This window comes from Prionailurus bengalensis, chromosome B3 (genome assembly GCF_016509475.1).
Source record: "Prionailurus bengalensis isolate Pbe53 chromosome B3, Fcat_Pben_1.1_paternal_pri, whole genome shotgun sequence".
NCBI classification, from domain to species: Eukaryota; Metazoa; Chordata; class Mammalia; order Carnivora; family Felidae; genus Prionailurus; species Prionailurus bengalensis.
The window spans coordinates 55,370,326-55,394,950 of NC_057355.1; the positions used below are offsets into that span (position 1 = coordinate 55,370,326).

Sequence of the window (24,625 nt, forward strand, 5' to 3'; positions counted from 1 at the left end):
GTCAGTTTAAATTTCTAGTTCTCCATCGAGAAATGGATGTCTTTTACTTATTTATTTTGTAAGTTTCTTTAATTATTTGAGAGAGAGAGGGAGAGAGAGACAGAGAGAATCCCAGGCAGACTCCTCACTGCCAGCGTAGAGCCCTATGTGGGAGCTCAAACTCAGAAACCATGACCTCATGACCTGAGCCCAAACCAAGAGTTGGACACTTAACTGAACCACCCGGGCACCCCCAAGAAACTGATGTTTTTAAAATACCATATGACCTAAAATACTAGGTGATCTAAAATGGAGAGGATCTTTGAGTATAGTATATTTTAGGAACAATGTCTTATCCCAAATAGTTATGGGGAGATCATAAAGAATTTTAAATATACATTGTTCTGCCTTTTAGATATCATTTGCTATTTCTGAAGCTAAAGAGAAATGGAAAAGTGAGCTTGAAAACATGAACAAAAATGGAATACCTAGGAGGGAACTGGAAGAGAAGATTCATTCTCTTCAGAGAGAGCTTGAGTTAAAGAACGAGGAAGTCCCTGTGGTTGTCAGGGCTGAGTTGGCGAAAGCCCGGAGTGAATGGAACAAAAAAAAGCAAGAAGAAATCCACAGAATTCAAGAACAAAATGAGGAAGATTACCGGCAATTTTTAGATGATCATCGAAATAAAATTGATGAGGTGCTTGCGGCAGCTAAAGAAGACTTTGTGAAACAAAAAACTGAACTCCTTCTTCAGAAGGAGATGGAATTGCAAGCATGTCTAGACCAGAGTCGTAGAGAATGGGCTACGCAGGAAGCCAGGCGGATCCAACTGGAAATCTATCAGTATGAGGAAGACATCCTAACTGTACTCGAATTTCTCTTAAAGGACACCCAGAAGGAGCACGTCGGTGCTTCAGAGAACCAGCAACTTTTGGAACTCGTGTCGACTTGTTCTTCAAAATGGGTGTCTGTGCAATATTTTGAAAAACTAAAGGCCTGCATACAGAAAGCATTTCAAGATATCCTCTCCCTAGCTACAGAAAATACCGGCTCAGAATGGGAAAAGGTATGTTCCTGATAAGTGGAAAGAGCTCTTAATAAGCATCAGAGATGATTGTAGCAGTTGCCTATGGTTATTTTTTCCTTTCTTCATTTTACAGTCTAGTAGACATAAAACTTGTGTTTTTACCAGTGGCTTAACAACTTTTTGTAGGAAATCCAAAGGATTTCATTTCTTTTTGCCAAAAAAACTTTGCTTCTTCATAGTGCCACAAATATGAGGCAGAGCTTTTAGACTCTAGACATCCTTTTCCTAAAAAATATATGCTGTTCTTTGTAAGGGCCTGAGCTTTGAGAAACTGAATAACTCTCATTCCTATTTTTGTTTTTTGGGCATGACCACTTCAAGAAATATGCATCGTATTAAACTAGAGTTTCTTAAGAGCTTCTAAAGAGTTTGGAAGCATATTTCTTGCCCTCAAGGAATTTATGTCACAAAGGCAAAAGATGCCAACCAAGTACAAAAAAAGATGTAGAAATAAGCAGTTAGAGGTATGGCTCACTCACACGATACTCTGAAGCCAGTTTACTTGGTGTACTATCTATGTGTGTGTGGCATGAGTGAATTGTATTCTTTTAGTTCTCTAAGTAGTCTCTGACACCAGCTTTTAGTTTCTGTGGAAGATCTGATAAAACCAAAGTCTTCCTAGCTTATGATTAAAGAAATGAGGTATGGATGAAAAATCCAGAATAATATCGTAGGTATTGTGTTTAGCCGATTTCAACATTTGGAATTAGAGGTAGAAAACATTCCCAATATTATAAGGTTTGTCTGAATGAAGAGACGTAAGAGTTAAGTTTCATTAAGATATCATGATTAAAGATTTTCAAGGCCAGGATTGAACATTTGGTATTAATACTTATTGGAATGTGTTATAAGCTGGGGAAAAAAAAAATCGACTTCCAATCCCCACACTTGAGGATAACTAGCTTGTTACCTGTGTACCTCATATACTATAGTTGCTTGTCTGAAAATAGGCCTTTCCACATCCTAGATTTGAGATAGTACAGAATTTTACAGCCATAGCTTACCCAAATGATTAGTCTACTCCACCCCAGTCCCCCAAGTAGATACTGTTATTCATGATTTCACAAAGATGTTACTAGTTAAGAGTTGCTTTCAATGTAAAAATAACTGGGCAAGATCACGTCCCATGAATAATGCTTATACTACTTTACTGAAAATTTTTGGAAAAAATAATTAAGATCAGAACTACCTACAGCAGGTTTTAAGCATGAACAGTGGTGGGGAAATCATGTTATATGCTTTCAAGTTTGCTTTCCTGAAAAGATCATCTCTGCTGTAAAAATCAGGAAAATATGACAGCTTTCTTCTACTATTAGTATATAATCAATCCTGGGGTCTCTGTAGAGGGCTTATGATTGTGCAAGCAGTGTCAAGGTCATCTATATGACTTAATGTAGTTCACATGTAGGGACAGAGTCACATAATTTGGCTAAGAACTTAGACTTTTGCAGCCTTTGTTGGGTGGTTCAGGTTCTATTCCTGGGGAAAGGGAATAGTAGGCTTTGAAATGCCTACTCTGGCATTAGTCACCAAAGAATTCTTGATCTTCTGCTGTTTGAGAGCTAACTCAGCTCAGGACCTTGAGGTAGAGCGATGATTTTAGGCAATGGTGATAAGTTTGTAATATGGGTGCCATAAATATGAAGAACTGTGAATTGTAATTGGTAAAATTTGTCATTTTTAGAACTGCTTATACAAATTAAAATGGGAAAAAATGATCAATAAATATAAAACAAATCCTCATTAAAATAACTAAGATGATCAAAAGTTTCTTAAAATGGAGAGGATACAATGAATTAAAAATGTATTTCCAAGAAAATGAATGCCTTATCGGGATACATTAATATAACAGGTCATAATGGAAAAGAGAAAAGAGAAATACCAATTGGAACAGAATTTTCATACAAGTTTAAGGATGTGTGTTCTGTCTTTTCTTACCATCAAAGTCAAGTTAGAATTAAGACCAGAAGGTTGGTGTTCCTGCGTTTTCTGTCATCTTGGCTTCTCTCCAGTTATGAGCAGAAACTGGAAACACTGTCTACCTTAGGGTTCAACTTTTATTACTCCTTCTGGCCTCAGCGTCATTGCCTCTTGGTGTTCACATTTTCTCTGTAACTACTCACCTCTGCTTCTGTCATATATCGTAGGTAGGTTTCCTAACAGTCAGTTAAATAAGTTTCTTATGATCAGAACCAAGGCTTGAAGGGTCAAGCATGTATGGTGTATTTTAGGTAATTAGACAAGGTAGCTTACTCAAGATCACCTGCTCTGTTCCTTTAGGATTTAGTATGTCCTGTGATTTGATCACATAAACTATTAAAATATCTTAAACTCACATATATGCGTACAAAAACTATATCTCCTATCTGTCTCCTAGTCGGCCCACCAGTCCTCTGTCAGATAATGGTCTAATTTGAAAATTATGGCCACAGCAGACTAGTTCATAGTAATGACAATATTCATGTAACACCCTAAGAAAAGTACTGGTGATAGTTTAGGTAAGAGTTTTTTTCAGGCAGTGTTACCTTTTTATATTTTTAATATTAACATTCTAAATAGAGAATTGCTTGAAGATTTTTACATGGCATTAACTAGGAAGATCATCTCTTTCAGAAAAATTTGGCCAGGACCTCTAAGGATCCCATCACAGAGGTCACTGGCAGAGGAGACCCTGGAGTCCTGGCAATCCTTCCTGCACCTACTTTTGGACACTGCGCTCAGTCCTTGGCCTTGCAAGAAACAGAAGCAGAAGCTGGTAATGGGATTTTATTCCTACTGGTCTCCGTAACATTCATAATCACAGTTCCAGAGGGTTACTTTAAGAATAAAAGGAAATCAAAGATGTGTATAGCTTTTTTGAGTGAACAACTGGGTGATATTACTCCTACCTAATCTGTGTCTTCTCCCTAGATTTAATTTTGCATTTGGGAAACAAGGCCACTTTAGACCCTTTTAATTCTATCTTTTCATGGTCTTCCCTCCGTTCCTAAGTAGTTCTTATTATAAGGAGAATAATGAGAATTTTAATAGAATAGTCATGTTTTTATTCTCTGGCTTTATTGAGAAATCACGGGTTTCACATTAAAGAACTGCCAAATAACTGAGACCTTTTCGTTCAAATTATTGAAGCTTATTTCAACCATTTTTTAATGGAAATCTTTCTGAAGAGGTGTTTTCTGATTTATTTGTGAATTTCTTGAGTGTAAGAGTAGTGTTTTATCTCTTCCTCTCCAATACATGGCAGAGTGAATGGCACATAGTTTGTGTTCCTTGAATGTTTGGTAGATTAAGAGTTTAACGTTTCCATGATGACTTAGAGTTTATTATGAGAATGAATTATTGTACTGTACCCCCCTGACCTATTCAGAGCTCACTAAGGAATACTGATTGAGCTTACATTGCCTCATCACTGAGAATTTTGAGCCAGGAACTGACATTCCCTTTATTCGCTCCATTCCTTTTTAAGATAATGAGATCTTGTAGCCTGCTCCTTCCCTCCACCTACACACACCCACTCTTTCTGTTTCTTACCTGCTGTCTCCATTGCAACCTGGAAAAGAACTAAGAATTACCAGAACAATTCATATGTACTGGGTCAATGAACTTAGTTTCCACAGTTTTTAATTTAGTAGGTAATGTTACCAGAATCGTAGAGGATTTCTGCCTTTCCTAAGAAGTCAGTTGACTGTTATTTTCCTCATCGTCCATAGACCCTTTTTCCTTTCTAGGTTCTAGGTGGTTGAGAACATCTTACTGTTAATTAGGTGTATGGGAATACATCCTTAATTTGTAATTTGTATTTTGTTTCTTTTCAGTGTGATTGTGTGTCTGTTGTTATATTTAGAAAAACCAGAGAATTCTTAAACATTTTATAAAATGGGTAGAAACAAGTTTTAGATATTATTTGGCTTTGGGAAGTCCTATCAGTGTGAAAGAAATTAATTTTTACTTAAGACAATCAGACTACAAAAGATTTTTCTTTCTTTAGTCTTTGTTCCCTAAAAATAAACACATTAACAAATTCATTAGAGAGGACTACCACCATTGTTAACTGTTTGGTCATAGCCTCCTAATATCTTATCATTTTTTTTAAGTAAGTTCAATATTATGAAATACTTTATACATGCAAAGAAAATATGTGATGTGCATGCAAGTTATGAAGCCTAGCAACCAGGAACCCACCCATTTGGCTTAAGAGCTAGAATATCACCAGTACCATTGAAGACCCCTGTCTGTTTGACCACAATCCCATCCCTGTAACTTCCTTACAACCCAAGGTAACAAATATTTTGATTTTTAAAAACTATTCTCTTGCTTTTCTTTATGTTGTGACCAAAGGTAAGTATCCTGAAAAAGTTGTTGTTTTGTCTTTTAACATTATAAAAATGGTTTACTATTTATTGTAGTCTTTGTAACTTGCTTTTTTTCCACTTAATATCAAGCTTCTGAGATTTGTCTATGTTAATGCATGTAGCTCTAGTTTATTTATATTGCTGTGTAGTATTCCATTCTGTGAACATACTACAGTTTATTCTGTTGTCAATGGTCGTTTGTCTGGTTTCCAGTTTTACAACAGTATCTTAAATTAAAAATATAAATGCCTTGTATGGCACCAATGTGATGCTTTATGAATTCTTTGATGCTCATGGACATAAATGGCACTATTTAAATGAAACTAAGTCAGAAAAGAGCTAAGAATAATTTTGTTGGACCAATGATTTTACATCAACATTTGACCCTGTGTCAGTTTGTGTTTGTGTTCCTACTTAATTATATCAATTGTGGTAATAGTAATCTATTTTTTGTATCATTTTTGTGTGTTATTTAATTTTAAGAATTCTTTGTATTACTAATAGCAATAGCTGTTATTTACTACATGCTGACCTGTGCCAGGTACTGTGCCACACAATTTTTATAAACGTATACATCCTGGCAGTTTTATTTTTATTTTTTTAAAAACTTACTTGGAGAGAGCAAGAGAGAGTATGCACGCACATGTGAGTGCAGGAGGGGCAGAGAGAGGGGGAGAGAGAGGATCGTAAGCAGGCTCTGCACTGTCAGCGTGCAACCTTATGCAGGGCTCGAGCTCATGAACCGTGAGATCATGACCTGAGCCGAAATCAAGAGTCGGACACTTAACCAACTGAGCCCTGTCCTCCTGACAGTTTTACATCTTTTTTTCATTTGGAGACAATTTTTAATTTACAGAAAAGTCACAACGTAAAAATAGTTGCAAATAGCACTCACATACCCTTTACCTAGATACATATGTTGATAATGTTTGACACTATTTTGTGCTCTTCTGTGTGTGTGTGTGTGTGTGTGTGTGTGTGTGTGTGTGTATGTGAACATTTCATTTTTTTTCCTGAACCATTTGAAGATGTTCTATATATTGTGCCCTTTTACCCCTAAATAGTTGTGTATTTTCAAAACATGTAGTAAATTTAACATTCAATGAAAATATTGTGTCAACCTGTTCGGATTTTGTCTAATTTTGTCAACTGACCCACTAATTTTGTTGACCCAGTAGTGGCTTTCATTATTTTTCTCTCTACAGTACAAAAATCTGTCCAGGGTCAGGTATTATCCCTCCATGTCATGTCTTTTTAGTGTCTTTTAGTCTAGAATATTTCCACAGCCTCTTTTTGGCTTTTCTGACATTGACATTTTTGAAAGACTTACTCTCCCTTTCCCCAGTGCTCCACCCCACCCCTCGGTTTTTTGGAAGTTTCCTCATTTTGAGTTTTTCTGATGTCTCTTCATAATTAGGTTCAGGTTGTGTTTCCTTGGCTGATGCACTGCATAGGTGATGTATTATCACATGTGGAGGTGCCCAGTGTCCATTTGTCTTTTATTGGTGAAGTTCTTTGGAGCACCTGGTCAAAGTGTATAGTTTCTTCACTGTATAGTTACTGGGTTCCCCCACCCCAATAACTAATAAGCAGTCTGTGTGGAGACACATCTAAGACCATGAAAATGTCCTTTTCATTTAAACTTTCCCTTATGTTTAGCAATCATTGATGATGCTTGTCTGATCCAGTCTTTACTGTGGTGGTTGCAAAATTATGAGTTTTCTAGCTCTAGACTTCCCTCTACTTTAACCAAGTTGGAACTTGGCATGTAATAATTGTGCATCCTCCTGCTAGTTTACATAGTTATTTATTTGTCTTTTTGTTCACTTACCAGTCTGCCCATCAATCCACCTACCTACCTCCTTACTTACCAGCTTAACCTACTTAACCATCTATCCATCCATTCCATTATGGAATTATTGGTATGACTCATGAATTCCTATTTTTTTGAAAGTATTTTATAATTCATTAGTATACTTAGTGTTCAAATTGTCCCATATTCAGGGGCACCTGGGTGGCTCAGTCTATTGAGCGTCAGACTTCGGCTCAGTTCATGATCTCGCGGTCTGTGAATTCGAGCCCTGCGTCAGGCTCTGTGCTGACAGCTCAGAGCCTGGAGCCTGTTTCGGATTCTGCGTCCCCCTCTCTCTCTGCCCCTCCCCCACTCACACTCTGTCTCTCTCTCTGTCAAAAATAAATAAACATTAAAAAAAAATTCAAATTGTTCCATATTCAGCTAGTGGAGCCCTTTCAAACTGGCTTCTATGTTCTTGTGACATGCCTGTGTTTTTCAGGAATTTCTATCTGGCATTCGTCATGTATATACCTTGTCTGAGTACTGGAGTTACTGGATTCTTGAAGATCCTTGGTTCCTTGTCATGGGAAATGGTATTCAATACTAAGAGTTGAGCATTACGTTTCATAGCAATTTTTAAAACAGATGGTATGATTTAATTTTACATAATAAAAAACTAAGTCTCAGGTTATATAATATACTCAGAGGTACACTGCCAGTAAATAAAGAAGATTTAAACCCAGGTCTCTCTCTCTTAAGCATCATGTTCTTTTCAGTTACACTGTCACCTTCAGTCCCGTCACCTGGTTTCCTTCCTCCCTTCCTTCCTTCCTTCCTTCCTTCCTTCCTCCCTTCCTTCCTTCCTTCCTTCCTTCCTTTCTTTTTTAGTTCTTAGTCCAAATTGATATAAAAGTTTGCTATCATTTAATTTTTACAGATAAGAAAAAGATCCTTGAAATTAAGGATTCATGCTGTGGACACTGCTTCCAAGAACTTGAAAAGGCAAAGCAGGAATGTCAAGATCTGAAAAGAAAACTGGAGAAATGCTGTAGGCATCTTCAGCATTTAGAAAGGAAGCACAAAGCTGTAGTGGAAAAAATTGGAGGTTAGCATTCAAAGTAGCACTACTACTGGCATAAATCTCACTGATCCTTGAAATATTCAAATGTGACGTTTTAGTTAACGTAGGCACCGATTCTCTGAGGATTAAGGTAAACTAATTTGGACCTTATTTTCACTAACCAAATTGTTATTACTGAACTACAAAGAGGAAAATTGGAGCTCTGATTAAAAGGTCACATTCCTTTCTTCCTTTTTGGGCTGAATAGATACTGAATGCCCAATATGCGTCAGGCATTGTTCTAGGTACTAGGGACACAGCAGTGAATGCATCAGACAGAACTCCAGTTCTGATATAGATGTATAAGACTCTTTCCTTCCTTCAAGAAGCTTATCATCAAGTGAAGAGAACTAAAAGCAGATTAATAAGTAATTGCAGCACTGAGTGCTCCTGGTGGTATGTTTATGTAAACTTGGGAGAAAGGATGTTAATTAACTCTTCTTCCTATTAGAGTTAAGGAAGGCTGATTAAGCCTTGAAAGATGAAGACGTTTGCCAAAGAGGACGTCATTCTAGACAGAGGGGAAAGTCGTGCACAGAGACATGTGGGCATCCTTCACAGTGTTGTCAGGGAAATTGTCCGAAAGGACAATTGTCTGCCATCTTCTCTTGCCCTTCTGAAGAAGGGAGGCTACTGGGCTTCTGAGGTTGCTCCTTCTCACCTTGTGCTAGTCACTTATATTCCTGTGCTCTATACTCTGTACATGCAAAATATTCAGATTGCCCTGCTGGTCAGGAATTTTACTGCTGGACAATGTTGTCATTCTTTCCTACACTTTACCCTTTCACTCTCATTTTGGCCTAACTCTTCCTCATCCTCTAGGATTCAACTGGGAGGATGCCTTATCTGCAGAGCCCTTCTTGATTTTTTCTAGTCTGGGTGAGGTGGGCCACTTCTGTGTGGCCCCATAGCACTTAGCTCGTCTATTTCCATTCAGTATTTAATTGTTTTGGTTACTTGCCTGATACCCTTTTCCAACCTGTATGTTCCCTGAGGATAAGGAATATGTTGTATCTTCATCTTTGTAGTCAGGATGCCCATTACATGTCAGATGATAATAAATGTTTACATGAATGAAGGATTGAATGCAAGGGTCCCAAATAATTGTGTCATCCAGAAAAGACCAGGTGGATAGGTTCACTTTATTTCTACATTTCAACTCTATTGTTCACCTGGATGGCAGTCACTTTCTGGCTCTGCTTCCTCTAATCCATTCCCCATTAGACAGCAATAGTATCCTTTTTTTTTTTTTTTTTAAAGTTTATTTATTTTTGAGAGAGCGAGAGACAGAGCGTGAGCAGAGGAGGGGCAGAGAGAGAGAGGAGAACACAGAATCCGAAGCAGGCTCCAGGCTCCGAGCTGTCAGCACAGAGCCCGATGCGGGGCTTGAACCCACGAACTGTGAGGTCATGACCTGAGCTGAAGTTGGACACTTAACCTACTGAGCCACCCAGGGGCCCCAAGAGTGACCTTTTAAAAAAATAGATTGAATCATGCAGCTCTTTTGTTTGAAGTCCTTCCATGGCTCATCTGGTCCTCAGTAGGAAGTACAAACATTTTATTTAACATTGTTTAAGAAGCCTTTTATGATTCAACATCTGCCAGCCCCTTAGTCTCATCTTGCCCCAGCCTCCTTATTCTCTCATTATCTCTCTTCTCTCTCATCTGTTTTCATCTCCCTTTACCAAAACATCTGTCTTTCCATCCTGATCACATTGCCGGGCTAACTCCTACTCCTCTCTCCCCAGTACACTGTTTCCTCAGGGAGGCTTTCCTCACCACCCCAGACTTAACTAGTTAGCTTTTTTCTGTTAGACATTACCCACAGCATCTATGATTTTTCTAACATTTATCACATCATCCTTGTAATTAATTTTTGTCTGTATTGTCCTTTGGAGGGTAGCCTTGATGGTGACAAGGATCAAGTCCTGACCCAGCACTTAGCACAGTACCTGGCAACATAGCACGCTCTGTGAATACTGTTGACTAAGAGAAGCCATCCGCTTCGCTTCCGCCTACTGCTTACCAAGTCTGTTAGAGATAGATAATAATTACCTTTAAGGCAAGAATGGATTTTAAGAATTTTGAGATAAAAATTTTAACAACTGTAATTCCTATGGTGATGGCTTAGGTCTTTGGTAGAAGCCAGGAGAGTTAAGGAGCTCTTGTGAAATTTGATGAAAGTTAAGAATATTTGTTTTACCTAGTAAAATGACAAAGGCAGCTGGATAAGATTGTTATTCATAAATAATGTTTAGCACCGTATGTTGTGATCCCAGTTATTCCACATAGTGCTTTTTGAGGCTATCTTCTATAATTTATAGACTTAGAAATAATCCAAGAAGTTGGTACTTAGCTCAAAACAATGGACTGATAAAAGGGGTTGGGGGTCAAAATTTAAGTCACTTGATAGTTTGATTTCAGTGTGTGTCTTAATGTAAATCTATTAGTTGATAATGTTTTTGCTACTATGGTTGCTTCTTTTCAGTTTCTTAAATTCCACTTTCCATGGTGTTGGTAGCATTTATTGCAAAGTGGTGGAGTAAGAGGAAGTGATTTAAAAACATACAAGTTATGTCAATCGCTAGGAGAAATAGAGCACTTTATTACTCAATTGACAGGGTGTGTTGAGAGAGGAGCATGGCAGGAAACATGGTGTGCCGTGTTCATATCTATTAGACATTGGTATTGCCAGGCTTTAAATAAGATGCACTTATTTTATTTCTATTATCTTCAAAGTAGGTAATACTATCTCCGTTTTCCATATGAAAAAAACTCAGGTTCAGAAAATTTAAGTAATTTGCCTAAGCTCATTTAACTGGTAAGGAGCAGAGGTAGGATTTAAACCCATGTCTCTCTCACTCAGAAATTCATGTTTTGTTCTCCGTTCCATGTGGCCCCATCGGTTTCCTCTCATCCTCTTTTTAAAAGTTTAAAGAATTGAAAATCTTACATTAATTGTGAAAGTGGCACCTACTTAAGCTCAACTTTCTTTTTATTTTGTTTAGAAGTGCTTGTTCAATGCTCATGTATAGGAGCATAAGGATTGTGAAATTACAAGACCTGGTATGTTTCTAGGGGGCTTCAGTGTAGCTGGGAAACAAAACAGATGCATCTGAAACGGTTGGAAACCTATTCCAGGGCAGTGTGTGACCCAGGCAAGATGAGGGTGGAATCCAGATTTCAAGCACTTAGGAGCCAGAACAGGGAGTGGTGACATTAGGATTCATCAGGGAATGAGTGATGTGGGGAGCAGCTGGAATTCCCACAGTCTTCTCTACAAACATTTGCTCTGGGAACTTAAGGGAAAGGAAGACTGAAGAAAAAAAGGTTAACTGACCACTATTAACTTTCCTTTTTAGAAGAGAATAATAAAGTTGTTGAAGAACTAATAGAAGAAAACAATGACATGAAGAGTAAATTGGAAGAACTGAGAGCACTTTGCAGAACACCACCAAGGTAGAGTTTTACCATTAAAAAAAAACTTTTTTTTTTTTTTTAACATTTATTTGTTTTTGGGAGACAGCATGAGCAGGGAAGGGGCAGAGAGGCAGGGAGACACAGAATCCAAAGCAGGCTCCAGGCTCTGAGCTGTCAGCACAGAGCCCAACGCGGGGCTCGAACTCACAAACCGCGAGATCATGACCTGAGCCGAAGTCGGAGGACGCTCAACCGACTGAGCCACCCAGATGCCCCAAGAATGATTTATTTAAAAAGATATCCATAAAACGTTGAAAAAAAAAATTAAAAAAAAAGGGGCGCCTGGGTGGCGCAGTCGGTTAAGCGTCCGACTTCAGCCAGGTCACGATCTCGCGGTCCGTGAGTTCGAGCCCCGCGTCAGGCTCTGGGCTGATGGCTCAGAGCCTGGAGCCTGTTTCCGATTCTGTGTCTCCCTCTCTCTCTGCCCTTCCCCCGTTCATGCTCTGTCTCTCTCTGTCACAAAAAAAATAAATAAAACGTTGAAAAAAAAATTAAAAAAAAAAAGATATCCAAAATATATTATTAAATTTAAAAAACAGGTTATAGAACAATATTTATAATACAGTCCCATTTTTATTTCATTTTATTTATTTTATTATTACTTTTTAAAAAATATTTACTTTTAAGAGCGAGAGAGAGAGAGAGAGAATGAGCGGGGAAGAGGCAGAGAGAGAGAGGGAGGCACAGAATCCGAAGCAGGCTCCAGGCTCTGAGCTGTCAGCACAGAGCCTGATGTGGGGCCTGAACTCATGAACCGTGAGATGATGACCTGAGCTGAAGTCGGAGGCTTAACTGACTGAGCCACCCAGGTGCCCCAGACTTATACTATTTTAAAGAAATTGTTTATTTCTAAGTATGTTTAATTTTTTATATAAATTATATTAATATCATACCAAGAATATAAAACTTGTCATTGTTATATAGCAAGAAGTATAAAGAAAGAAAATCTTCCAAAACCCTATTCTCAGCAGATACCCTCTGTCAGCCTCTTGTTTTATATCATTTAAGCCCCTTGTACACATGTGTGCATGTTTTAAAAATAGAGATTATTATGGAAGCTGTTTTGTAACCTTTTATTAACCGAATGTCCTAAGATAAACATTTCCATATGTCATAAAATATCCTCCCATAATATGCTTTTCAGTTGCTGCATATATTTTCATCATGTGGATTTATCATGATTTATTTAAGTAACCATAACATTTGTTTCCGTTTTTCTTTTATTTTAAATAACTATATAATAAAGACCTCATATATGATTTTTTTAGCACATCTCAATTGGATGTTATTGGAGTATATAGATATTTTTACTTAAAATCTCTGTTTGCAATATTTGGTTCATTTTTAGGTCATTGTCAGAAGGGGCCATTGAAAATGCTTGCCTGCTGTGCAGTGGGAAGGCCTTGGAGGAACTTCGTGGACAGTACATTAAAGCTGTAAAAAAAATTAAGCGTAAGTTCCTAAGGGGAGTCGCAGGATTTTAAGGTTGTCTGAACCATTTTTTTACTCACTAGTACTAGTAATTTGGGGGAATTTTCCAAATTATTTTGTTCTGAGATCTTACCTGCTTTTAGAAGAGATTAGTGACTCCTTTTCTAAATTATGCAGCAATGGGTAATTTTGCCCAATATCTTTTGGAAGTGACATGAGTGTAGAGTTATTTTACATCATTAATTATTATTAATTATCCTGTTCCTTTTTTGGGCACTAATGTCAAACTAAAAATTTCATAATCTTAAAACTTAAATAACTAAAACAAAATGTCATGTGAGTTTTAAATTAGCAAGTATTACTTTCTACTGTAAACTTTTTTTTTTAATTTTATATTGTTCAATGCCAGTGTTATTATTATTTTAATTTATATTCAAGCTAGTTAACATATAGTGTAGTCTTGGCTTCAGGAGTAGAACCCAGTGATTCATCTCTTAAAACTGACACCCAGTGCTCATCCCAAAAAGTGCCTTCCTTAATGCCCATCACCCATTTAACCCACCCCCACCCCGTCTACTCCCCCCTCCAGCAACCTTCAGTTTGTTTTCTGTATTTAGGAGTCTCAATGTTTGGCCTCCCTCTCTGTTTTTATCTTATTTTTTCATCCCTTCCCTGATGTTCATCTGTTGAGTTTCTCAAATTCCACGTATGAGTGAGATCATATTATATTTGTCTTTGTAAAGGCCATACTAGTTAGGCATTGTTCTGTTGTTTGTCATTATTTTTATAATGGATTAAATAATACATATAAATTTGTTCATCAAGTCCTTTGCAGTAAGAGGTGATGCAGCATACCTGGCAGAGCATTTCTCTCGTTTATGTTTTCTCAGTAGAATATCTCCTGTTTTTAAATTACAAACAATATTGCATAGATTCCATGTATGTCCCAGAACAGTAACCAGTGTTGATACAGGAGAACTGTATGTTTACCTCTTAAAATTGCGTTTATTTTTTAAAAATGTTTTTTAATGTTTATTCACTTTTGAGAGACAGAGCACGAGTGGGAGAGGGTAAGAGAGAGCAGGAGACACAGACTCCAAAGTAGGCTCCAGGCTCTGAGCTGTCAGCACGGAGCCCAATGCGGGGCTCAAACCCACAAACTGTGAGATCATGACCTGAACCAAAGTCAGATGCTCAACTGACTGAGCCACCCAGATGCCCCCAAATTGCATTTATTTTTAACAGAATGAATGGGAAAGGTCTTAAGTTCCAGATGTAATTGGTAGATCATCAGCATCATGCTTGGATGTTTGGAAAAGCCCACTTAGTGTCAATAAAGAGAATTTGCTTCTCAGTTGTTGCCAGTGCCAACAGAGGCCATATTACTACAAATACAAACAAAGCAACTTTTTATTAACAATTTTATCAGTTGGGAAGTGAAATTTTAAGTGTTTTTTTTTCATACTCATGTGCTAACTTGTATGTATATGTATTTGTTTAATATTTTAGACATTGGTTGGAGGTTTTGTGTTGACATGTATTCCATCTTAATTTGTCCCACTTCAAATAATGAGAAAGAGCCTTCTAGTTAGTATTTTTCGCATAGAGCGTCTAATCTTCGGGAAGAGCTTACTGATATTGAGGGAAATTCCTCTATGAATTGAATATTTAATATAATAGGAATGGTGATATATTCTAGAGGTAGGATGTAGCCCTAGATTTAATAAAAAAAAAAAAAATGTTAACCTTAAGTAATGGTAGTCTCAATCCAATATTAAATTCACTGCAAGCAGTGAATTATTTTTAAATGTAAATTCCAGAAGGCGATATAAGTCTCATCCTTCTCCCTGGCATTTTATACATATCTCTCATGGATTGTAGCATTATATTTACTTAGATACTTTTAACTGCTGCCTAAAGAATTGAATAATATTGAAAAATGGATTTTTCAGAGCATAAGTGATAGGAATCTGAGTCTCTCTGGTTCATATTGCCTCCTTCTGTCCTTCTGTGTCTGGTTCTTCCTTCCTTTCTTCCTCACCCTTTTTGTGTATTTATTTTTCCTCTCTTAATCAGACACGTTACACATAATTGAAATGTGTAAGTTTCTGTATCTAATATTTATTTTCTTGCCTTAGTGTTTTAGAATATGACAAAGTTTTCCTAGGGAATATGCTATTTCCTTACCATATGTGGCTATCTTCATTCTAAAAGGACTTGTAGATTATTTCTCCTCTGAGTCTCCCAAAATAGTGATCTGAAACATTCCATTTTAATGATTGTGGAAAAGTATAATGTTTATACCTCTAGTCACTTCATCTCCCAGAAAACTGATCTGAAGTTTGCCTCCCCTATTTGTGAAAAAACTGATAGTAAACTTGCATTTTTGTGGGGATTCCTGTCTCACACCAACTCCCTACCCCACCTCCCCTCTAGGTGATATGCTTCGTTATATTCAAGAGAGTAAAGAAAGAGCTGCGGAAATGGTAAAAGCAGAGGTATTGCGAGAACGTCAAGAAACTGCCCGAAAGATGCGCAAGTATTACTTGACTTGCCTCCAACAGATTTTGCAGGATAATGGAAAACAGGAAGGGTAAGTTCAGTCTAAACAAATAGCGTGTCCTGAGCCTACCAAGACATCATGTTGTCATTTTCTAAACATTTTCCTTAACCACAAAATTAACTATTTCTACATGATCAGCCATTAGGGGTTAAGAGAGGCTTATGTCCGTACTACCCTAAATATTGGCAGAACTAATAGGAAAACAGAAATCCTGGGGCTAAGGAAACTCATTTTTTCCTTTAAACTATTATTAATTTAATATTCTGGAATTCCCCACAGGGCTGAGAAAAAGATTATGAATGCTGCTAGCAAACTTGCTACAATGGCAAAATTGCTGGAAACGCCTATTTCTAATAAATCCCAGAGCAAAAGTACACAGTCAGGTATGTCAAAATGACTCACTTGAAGGGTTTTTTTCTCCCTTGCCTCTTAGATGTTTAATATTTTTAGTATGAAAAAGAGTAAGGAATGTAAGGAGCGAGTTAATTTATAAAGTTGTAGCTGTGTTTTACTTAAACTGGAAACTTTCAAAAAAGAGTATAGAATTTCCAGCTCAAGTAGACAGACTGAACATATCCATCAGCTTTCTATTGTTACGTCCATTCCTAGAAATGCTAGAAACTATTTTTAAAAAGTTAGTAGAAGGGAGAAAATGATAAAGATCAGAACAGAAATAAATGAGAGACTAAAAAAAAAAGTAAGAGAGATCAACAAAACCAAGAGCTGGTCTGTTAAAAACATAAAATTGATAAACCTTTAGCCAGACTCATCAAGAAAAAAGATAGGACTCAAAACTAGAAATGAAAGAGAAGTAGCAACTGACACCACAGAAATACGGAGGAATATAAAAGACTACTATGAAAAATTATATGCCAACAAATTGGACAACTTAGAACCAAGGGATAAATTTCTAGAAACATACAATCTTATAAGACTGAATTAGAAAGAAATAGAAAATCTGAATAGACCAATTACTAGTAACAAAATTGAATGAGTAAGTATAAAACTTCCAACAAACACAAGTCCACAACTAGATCGATTCACAAGTGAATGCTACCAAACATTTAAAGAAGGATTAATCCCTGTCCTCAAACTATTCCGAAAAATATAAGAGGAAGGAAAACTTCCAAATTCATTTCTATAAGGCCAGCATTACCTTGATACCAACCCAGAAAAAGATACTATAAAAAATAGAAAACTACGGGCCAGTATCTCTGATGAATATAGATGTAAAAATCCTTGACAAAGTATTAGCAAACTAATCTCAACAGCACATGAAAAAGGTCATTCACCATGATCAAGTGGGATTTACTCTGGGCATGCAAGGATGGTTCACTATCTACAAATCAATCCACATGATACACCACATTTACAAAATGAAGATGACAAATCATATGATCATCTCAATAGATGCAGAAAAAATATTTGATAAAATTCAGCATCTGTTTATGATAAAAATTCTCAACAAAGTGGGTTAAGACGGATTACACCTCAACATAATATAGACCAACATGACAAACCCACAGCTGACGTCATACTCAGTGGGGAAAAAGTGAAAGATTTTTCCCTAAGATCGGTAACAAGACAAAGATGTTTACTCTCACCACTTTATTCAACATAGTACTGGAAGTCCTAGCCACAGCAGTCAGACAAGAAAAAGAAACAAAAAGCATCCAAATTGGTAGGGAAGAAGCAAAACTGTCACTTTTTGCAGATGACATGATACAATACATAGAAGACCCTAAAGACACCACCAAAAAACAACCAGAATTAATAAATGAATTCAGTAATGTTGCAGGATATAAAATTACAGAAATCTGTTGTGTCTGTATAGACTAATAAAGTATCAGAAAGAGAAATTAAGAAAATAATCCCATTGCATCAAATAGAATGAAATACCCAGGAATAAATTGCATCAAATAGAATGAAAATATAATGATACAAATATAATTGCATCAAATAGAATGAAATACCTAGGAATGAATTTAATGAAGGAGGTAAAAGACCTATACTCTGGAGACTTTAAGACATGGATGAAAGAAATTGGAAATAACATAAAGGAATGGGAGGATATATCATGCTCATGGATTGGAAAAATTAATATTGTTAAAATGCCCATACTACTCAAAGCAGTCTAGTGATTCAGTGCAATCCCAAACAAAGTGTCAAAGTATTTTTCCCAGAATTAGGACAAATAATCCTCAAATTTGTATGGAACTACTAAAGACCCTGAATAGCAGGGTTGAGCAATCTTGAGAAAGAAGAGCAAAGCTGGATGTATCACAGTTCCAGACTTCAAGCTATACCACAAAGTTTTAGTAATCAAACAGTGTGTACAGGCACAGAAACAGATACATAGACCAATGGAAGAGGATAGAGAGTACAGAAATAAAGTCATGGTTATATGGTCAGTTGATCTATGACAGAGGAGGCAAGAATATGCAATGAGGAAAAGACTGTCTCTCTTTTTTCTGTAAATGTTTATTTTGAAAGAGAGAGAGAGGGTGGGAAAAGGGCAAAGAGAGAGGGAGAGAGAATCCCAAGCAAGCTCCACGCTGTCGGCACAGTATCCTACATGAGGCTTGATCTCATGAACTGTGAGATCATGACCTGAGCTGAAATCCAGAGTTAGATGCTTAACTGACTGAGCCAACCAGATGCCCCAAGACAGTCTCCTTAATGATGGGAAAACTGCATAGCTACATGCAAAAGAATGAAACCGTATCACTTTCTTAAACATTTTCTTAATACAAAAATAAAACGTATTAAAGACCTAAATAAAAGTAAGACCTCAAACCATAAAACTCCCAAAGGAAAACATAAACAATAACCTCATGGAGATTGGCCCTAGCAACTTTTTTTCTGGATGTCTTCTCAGCCAAGTAAAACAAAAGCAAAAATAAGTTATTGGGACTACATTGAAACAAATAAGTTTCTGCAGAGCAAAGGAAACAATTAACAAAACAAAAAGGCAACCTCCTGAATGGTAGAGGATATTTGTAAATGATACATCTGGTAAGGGGATATCCAAAATAAATATAAAGAACTTGTACAACTCAACACCCACACTGCAAATAATCCAATTAAAAAATAGGCAGAAGACATGAACAGACATTTCTCCAAAGATGTACAGATGGTCAAGGGACACATGAAAAGATGCTCGACATCACTCATCATCAGGGAAACACAAATCAAGACTACAATGATGGGTTGCTTGGGTGGCTCAGTCGGTTTTGGCTCCAGTCATGATCTCATGGTTCATGACATTGAGCCCCATGTTGGGCTGTCTGGCAGCATGGAGCCTGCTTGGGATTCTCTCTCCGTCTCTCTCTGCCCCTCCCTAACTCAAGCTCCCCCCCCACCATCTTAAACTAAATAAATAAACATTTTTAAAAAAAACTACAATGAGATATCACCTTATACCTGTCAGAACGACTGAAACCAAAACCACAAGAAACAACAAGCGTTGGTGAGGATGTAGAGAAAAAGGAACCCTCTTGCACTGTTGGTGGTAATGCAAATTGGTGCAGCCACTGTGGAAAACAGTATAGAGGTTCTTCAAAAAATTAAAAATAGAACTACCTTACAATCTAGTAATTGCACAACTGGGTTTTTACCCCCCAAAATACAAAAACACCAATTTGAAAAGATATATGCACCCCTATGTTTATTGCAGTATTATTTATAATAGCCAAGATATGGAAGCAACCTAAGTGTCCATCTAGATGAATGGACAGAGAAGACTTGATACGCACACACAAACATACATAGAAATGTTAGCCATAAAAAAATGAAATCTTCCCATTTGTGACAACATGAATGGATCTAAAGAGTATTGTAAGTGAAATAAGTCAGACAGGAAGACAAGTAATACATGATTTCACTTATATGTGGATTCTAAAAAGCAAAACAAACACGTACACAAACAGTAACAGTCTCACAAATACAGAGAACAAACTGATGTTTGCCGGAGGGGAAGAGGTGGGGGATGGGTGAAACTGGTGTAGGAGATTAAGAGGTACAAGCTTCCAGTTATAAAATAAGCAAGTCACAGGGATATAAAGTACAGGATAAGGAATATATTCGAGACTATTATAATAACTTTGTATGGTGATAGATTGTAATCACACTTACCGCAGTGAGCAGTGCATGTTCATAGAAGTGTTGAATCACTATGCTATATGCCTGAGACTAACATAACATCGCATGGCAACTGTGCTTCCATTTTTAAAAATACATAAATAATTAAAAAATAAAAAGTTAAATAATCGATGGACCAGAAGCTCTGAGAAATCCCTGAAAGAAAGAAATCCGTATAAGCCTGAAGATGGAAACCTCAATTCAAAACTGCCAGAAGAGGAGAGCTACAGGCAGGACCAATAGCAAAACTGTGTCACATACGAAGGCAGTATGTTGCAGGAGAAGTAGTATGCCTCAGGGATCCCAGTGAGGTAATGAGTTGGTGTTCTAGAGTAACAGTAACCAGGTGAGGTCACCCTCTTTATCATCCTTCTCCTTTCCCTTTTCCAACCCCAGTATTGGGCTAGAGTAAGGGCAGCAGAAACAGAGTCTCAGAACAGGGCAAGGCTCTAGATGGCTAGTTATACTAAGGAGGAACTTACAGTCCACATGCCCCAAGTACCAAGCTATTAGGTTTTTCTACCCTGCAGCTTCTTCCTTCTACTACACTCTCAACTATTTTAAACAAGCAGATGCCATACTCAGAACATCTAAAAGATAAGCAAGCATTCAGGGGTTGAGCACCCGACTTTGGCTCAGGTCATGATCTCACAGTTTGCGGGTTCGAGCCCTGCATTGGGCTCTGTGCTGAGCCCAGCTCAGAGCCTGGAGCCTGCTTCAGATTCTGTGTGTGTGTCTCTCTCTCTGCCCCTCCCCTGTGCATGCTTTCTCTCTCTCTCTCTCTCTCTCAAAAATAAATAAACGTTAAAAAAAATTTTTTTTAAAGATAAGCATTCAACAAAGAATCACCAAATATCTATAGAAAGCCAGCACCATAATAAGACACCTAACTCAAAAGAAGACAAGGCAAAAAACCCAACAGAACTTATGTCTTTGGAGACAGAATTAACAGAACAAACTAAAGCGTCTGAGAGAATGTGAGATAGTATTCTCAAAAGGATGTAAGAGCATATTGTATAATATGCTAAGAAGTTTACTATTTTTAAGGAAAAGATATAGTTACTGTTAACGCCAGCCATTGCTAGCAAAATACAAGTTTAAGTATGTGTATTAAAATTTAAGGCTAACCAATAGAGAAATAGAATATATACCTTTCAAGGTAGTAGGGGAAAAACTCAGAATAAAAGGTTTTCAATCTAACAAAATCACAAAAGAGGCAAAATACAACTAGAAAGCTTTGGTAAATAGAAACTTACTGTAGCATAAAACATCAGTAATCACCCTAAAGGTGAATAGTTTAAACTCACTTATTAAAAGACCATAATTTTCATTTTTTAAAAATCCAGATGTATGTTCTCTCTATGAGAACAACATCAAAAATTCAAAATGAAGGAATGGAGACTAATTCGCCAAGCAGTGATAGGTTGGTAGTAGATAAATTATAGAGTTAAATACAATATTAAGGACATTATAGTTCACATTGAGAGGGATTAAAGTGACAGTTGATAATGGTAAAGAAGACTCCCAAGAACCTACAAATGGGTTCTTTCTGCTCATGATAAAATAGCTTTAGAATATATAAAGCAAAAGCTGATGGAAATGGGTGAAAAAATTGATAAATTTCCAGTCACACTGGGAGATTTTGAACCTATCTGTGGGGAAATGGGGTTTTTGAACTTCTGGAAAGCTTGAAGCAGAGATTGTTCAAAAATTCACAAGTCTGATATTGGAAGTCATTCTTTAAAACACAAAGATTGTTTGTGTAAATTCGAGAATGGTGATGTGAACCTTGGGTATTAATGATTTGGGGCAATTGTGTGAATGTCCCCAGTGGAAGCAAACCCTTTCCATGCTGTAGGGACCAAGGTACACTTTTCTGAGATATGCCTCTGATTTTATGCTATGTGGCTGCTTTGCCTCTGGTCAGATTTAGTGTCTTGGCTAGTGTGTGTGTGCTGGGGGAAAGGGGGGGTGGGGGACGTTGGGGGGGCAGGAGGGTGGTATGCTTATGTAGTTGTTGAGTGTTGGGGTTTCTTCTAGCAAAATTTCTTCATCAGAACAGAATTGGAAACTTGCAGTTGGCCCCTGAAATGCTAGAATATCTGTTGCAGGAAATAATAGATCAGATGCATAACAATAATGTCAGATTTCAATAACAACTACCTAACTTTATTCAATGCGGATTTGTAAAACAATATTTTTAAATGTCCAGCATTGATGTATTTTCTTTGATGAAAATACATACATTCTTTGGAAATACATGAAAACATAATTTTTTCCTCCCCTTTCAATGTTAACTTTATCCTAATTTTGTTTTCGCCTAATTTTGTTCCCTCGTATGTAGTAGTAGTACCTCTGACTTCGGAGATGATGACGGGAGTTGAAAAATCAAAAGGAAATGATGTGAATCAGAATACAGGGCATCATACTGAAAGCAAATCAAACAGTATACAAAGTATTCCCAGGAGTACATGTGACCAAGTTCCTAAGAGAAGGGCTGCTTGTAACCTACGACGGCGGTTAGCGGATGCAGAGCATGGCGATGTAAAGCACATGGGTTCCAAAGAGTCACAATCAGACTCTCAGTTTGGGGGAAACACTTACAAACATCTAGACATTTTGCCAAATGATGTTTCTCCTGAGTTTGTTCCATATGAAGGTGAAAAAGGCTTTGTTTTGCACAAGAAGAAAGACCGCAGTGATACTGGCTCTGAATCACTTCAGCATTCAGCTGCATACCCCTTTCTTGGATCCTTCGGAAGTAAATCATCACCTAGGTACACCCCTAGTCTTTCCGAATCTGGATCCACACATACAACTTTTCGAGGTCCTAATGAAAGACTCGGTTTAAAAGTATACAAGTGCAATCCACTAATGGAAAGTGAAAATGCTGCGTCTGAGAAAAGTCAACGTTTGGGTGTTTGGGAAACTCCAGTAAAGGATGGAGGGGACTTTGATGACTCCGTGGGCTGGCGTTCCAACAGTGCCACTTTGCCCTGCGACAGTCATGAAGTGTCATTTTTACATGGTAGACCACAAGAAACTCTGGATATACCAGCTGAATCTGTTAATTTCCAACACTCGTCAGTAGCCGGTTGTCTTTCAGATACAGAGAAAAATGGTATGATTTGTCAACCAGTGAAACGTCAGAGTGGTCACACTTCAGACCTGTCAGAAGAAACCCTGTGTTCCCAGCCAGAGATCAATATGACTCTGAGACACACCCCTCATCATAAGGCTGATCTAGTAAAGTCAGATTTCCAAAAACTGAGCAGTACAGCACCTTCATCAGTGTGTCGGCAGCCTTTGAGAAAATTGATTGCTCCTCTGTCTAGCCAACAAGATAGTGGTTTTGATAGCCCCTTTGTCAATTTGGACTAACTGTTGTACAGTATTTAAGAAGAATCATTGATATATTGACAAGAAAACTGGAAGGGAAGACTTCGTACTGGAAAAATTGTGGGCTCTATCTATTTTGAGATGTTTTAATAACATCTATCATATGAGCAAAGTATTCTTATAAAATTACTTGAGATATTAATGGTGCCTCAATCTTCCAAAGGCCTGATGATGTATGTGTAATCTGCTTCTGTGTGGTGCTTTATATGTGGTTGCCAAACCATCTATTTTTATACTTACAACTTAGCTTTCTGTGCAATGTTACATTATTTAAATAAACTTGCATATGGTCTATAGAATTGTCACGGATTCTTTTGTAATTATAGAAATGTTATATTGGCATGTTTGAAATTCACCCAGAATAAGATGTGAACCTGGATGATTTGTATGTATGGCCAACCAAATTTAATGTTTGTAATGAGCCACATTTAATGGAGCTGTAGATCTACTCAACATGCTTTTGAGTGGAAATAGCTACTCCAAATTTTGATCCTTGCTTGCAGTTAGTGGAAAAGAAGTATTTCAAGAATTGCCACAAAATATAATTGTGTCCTTATTTCATTATTTAAAATATTAATCTGAATTTTTTTTAGCTGACATTTGCATTACTTCAAATCTCCTGTGACAGCCAGAGACTGTCTTTGTCTTTTATGGTTTTACAACCTTTCTTTCATCTGAAATATTACATTTTAAAAACCAAAATAAACATCGTCTTCTAGCAAAAAATTTCAAAGTTTTAGATTTTTATGTTCATTTATAGTACAGAATTGGCTAACTTATTAATGCTGTGGGCAGAAAGTTGTAATTTTTTTAAATTTATTTAAATTCAAGTTAGTTAATGTACAGTGTGGTATTGGTTTCAGGAGTAGAACCCAGTGATTCATCATTTACATACAACACCCAGTGCTCATCCCAGCAAGCGCCCTTCTCAATGACCATCACCCATTTAGCCCGTCCCCCCATCCACCCCCCCCCAACAACCCTCAGTTTGTTCTCTGTATTTAAGACTCTCTTATGGTTTGCCTCCCTCTCTGTTTTTATCTTATTTTTCCCTCCTTTTCCCTGTGTTTATCTGTCGTGTTTCTTAAATTCTACATATGAGTGAAATCATATATTTGTCTTTGCTCTGACTGACTTATTTCACTTAGTATAATACACTCTTGTTCCATCCATGTTGCAAATGGCAAGATTTCATTCTTATTGATTGTTGAATAGTATCCCATTGTATGTGTGTGTATATGTATGTACACACTACATCTTCTTTATCCATTTGTCAGTC

At 37.2% G+C, this 24,625-nt stretch overlaps 1 protein-coding gene across 11 annotated transcripts in view; it reads left to right on the top strand.

Moving 5' to 3' along the window:
• Nucleotides 1-23,640, top strand: part of CEP152 (centrosomal protein 152) — a 93,509-nt gene extending 69,869 nt beyond the window's left edge. For 6 of the 11 annotated variants that reach the window (XM_043555465.1, XM_043555471.1, XM_043555466.1 and 3 more), the window contains 8 exons: nt 395-1,045; nt 3,680-3,821; nt 8,151-8,318; nt 11,696-11,792; nt 13,162-13,265; nt 15,681-15,837; nt 16,087-16,190; nt 22,292-23,640. In XM_043555465.1, the coding sequence (XP_043411400.1) occupies nt 395-1,045; nt 3,680-3,821; nt 8,151-8,318; nt 11,696-11,792; nt 13,162-13,265; nt 15,681-15,837; nt 16,087-16,190; nt 22,292-23,328 (2,460 nt within the window). In that variant the 3' untranslated portion in view covers nt 23,329-23,640. The remainder of the gene's footprint in view (nt 1-394; nt 1,046-3,679; nt 3,822-8,150; nt 8,319-11,695; nt 11,793-13,161; nt 13,266-15,680; nt 15,838-16,086; nt 16,191-22,291) is intronic. The other 5 variants (XM_043555472.1, XM_043555469.1, XM_043555470.1 and 2 more) reach the window with 3 other exon arrangements.
• The last annotated feature ends 985 nt before the right edge of the window (nt 23,641-24,625 follow it).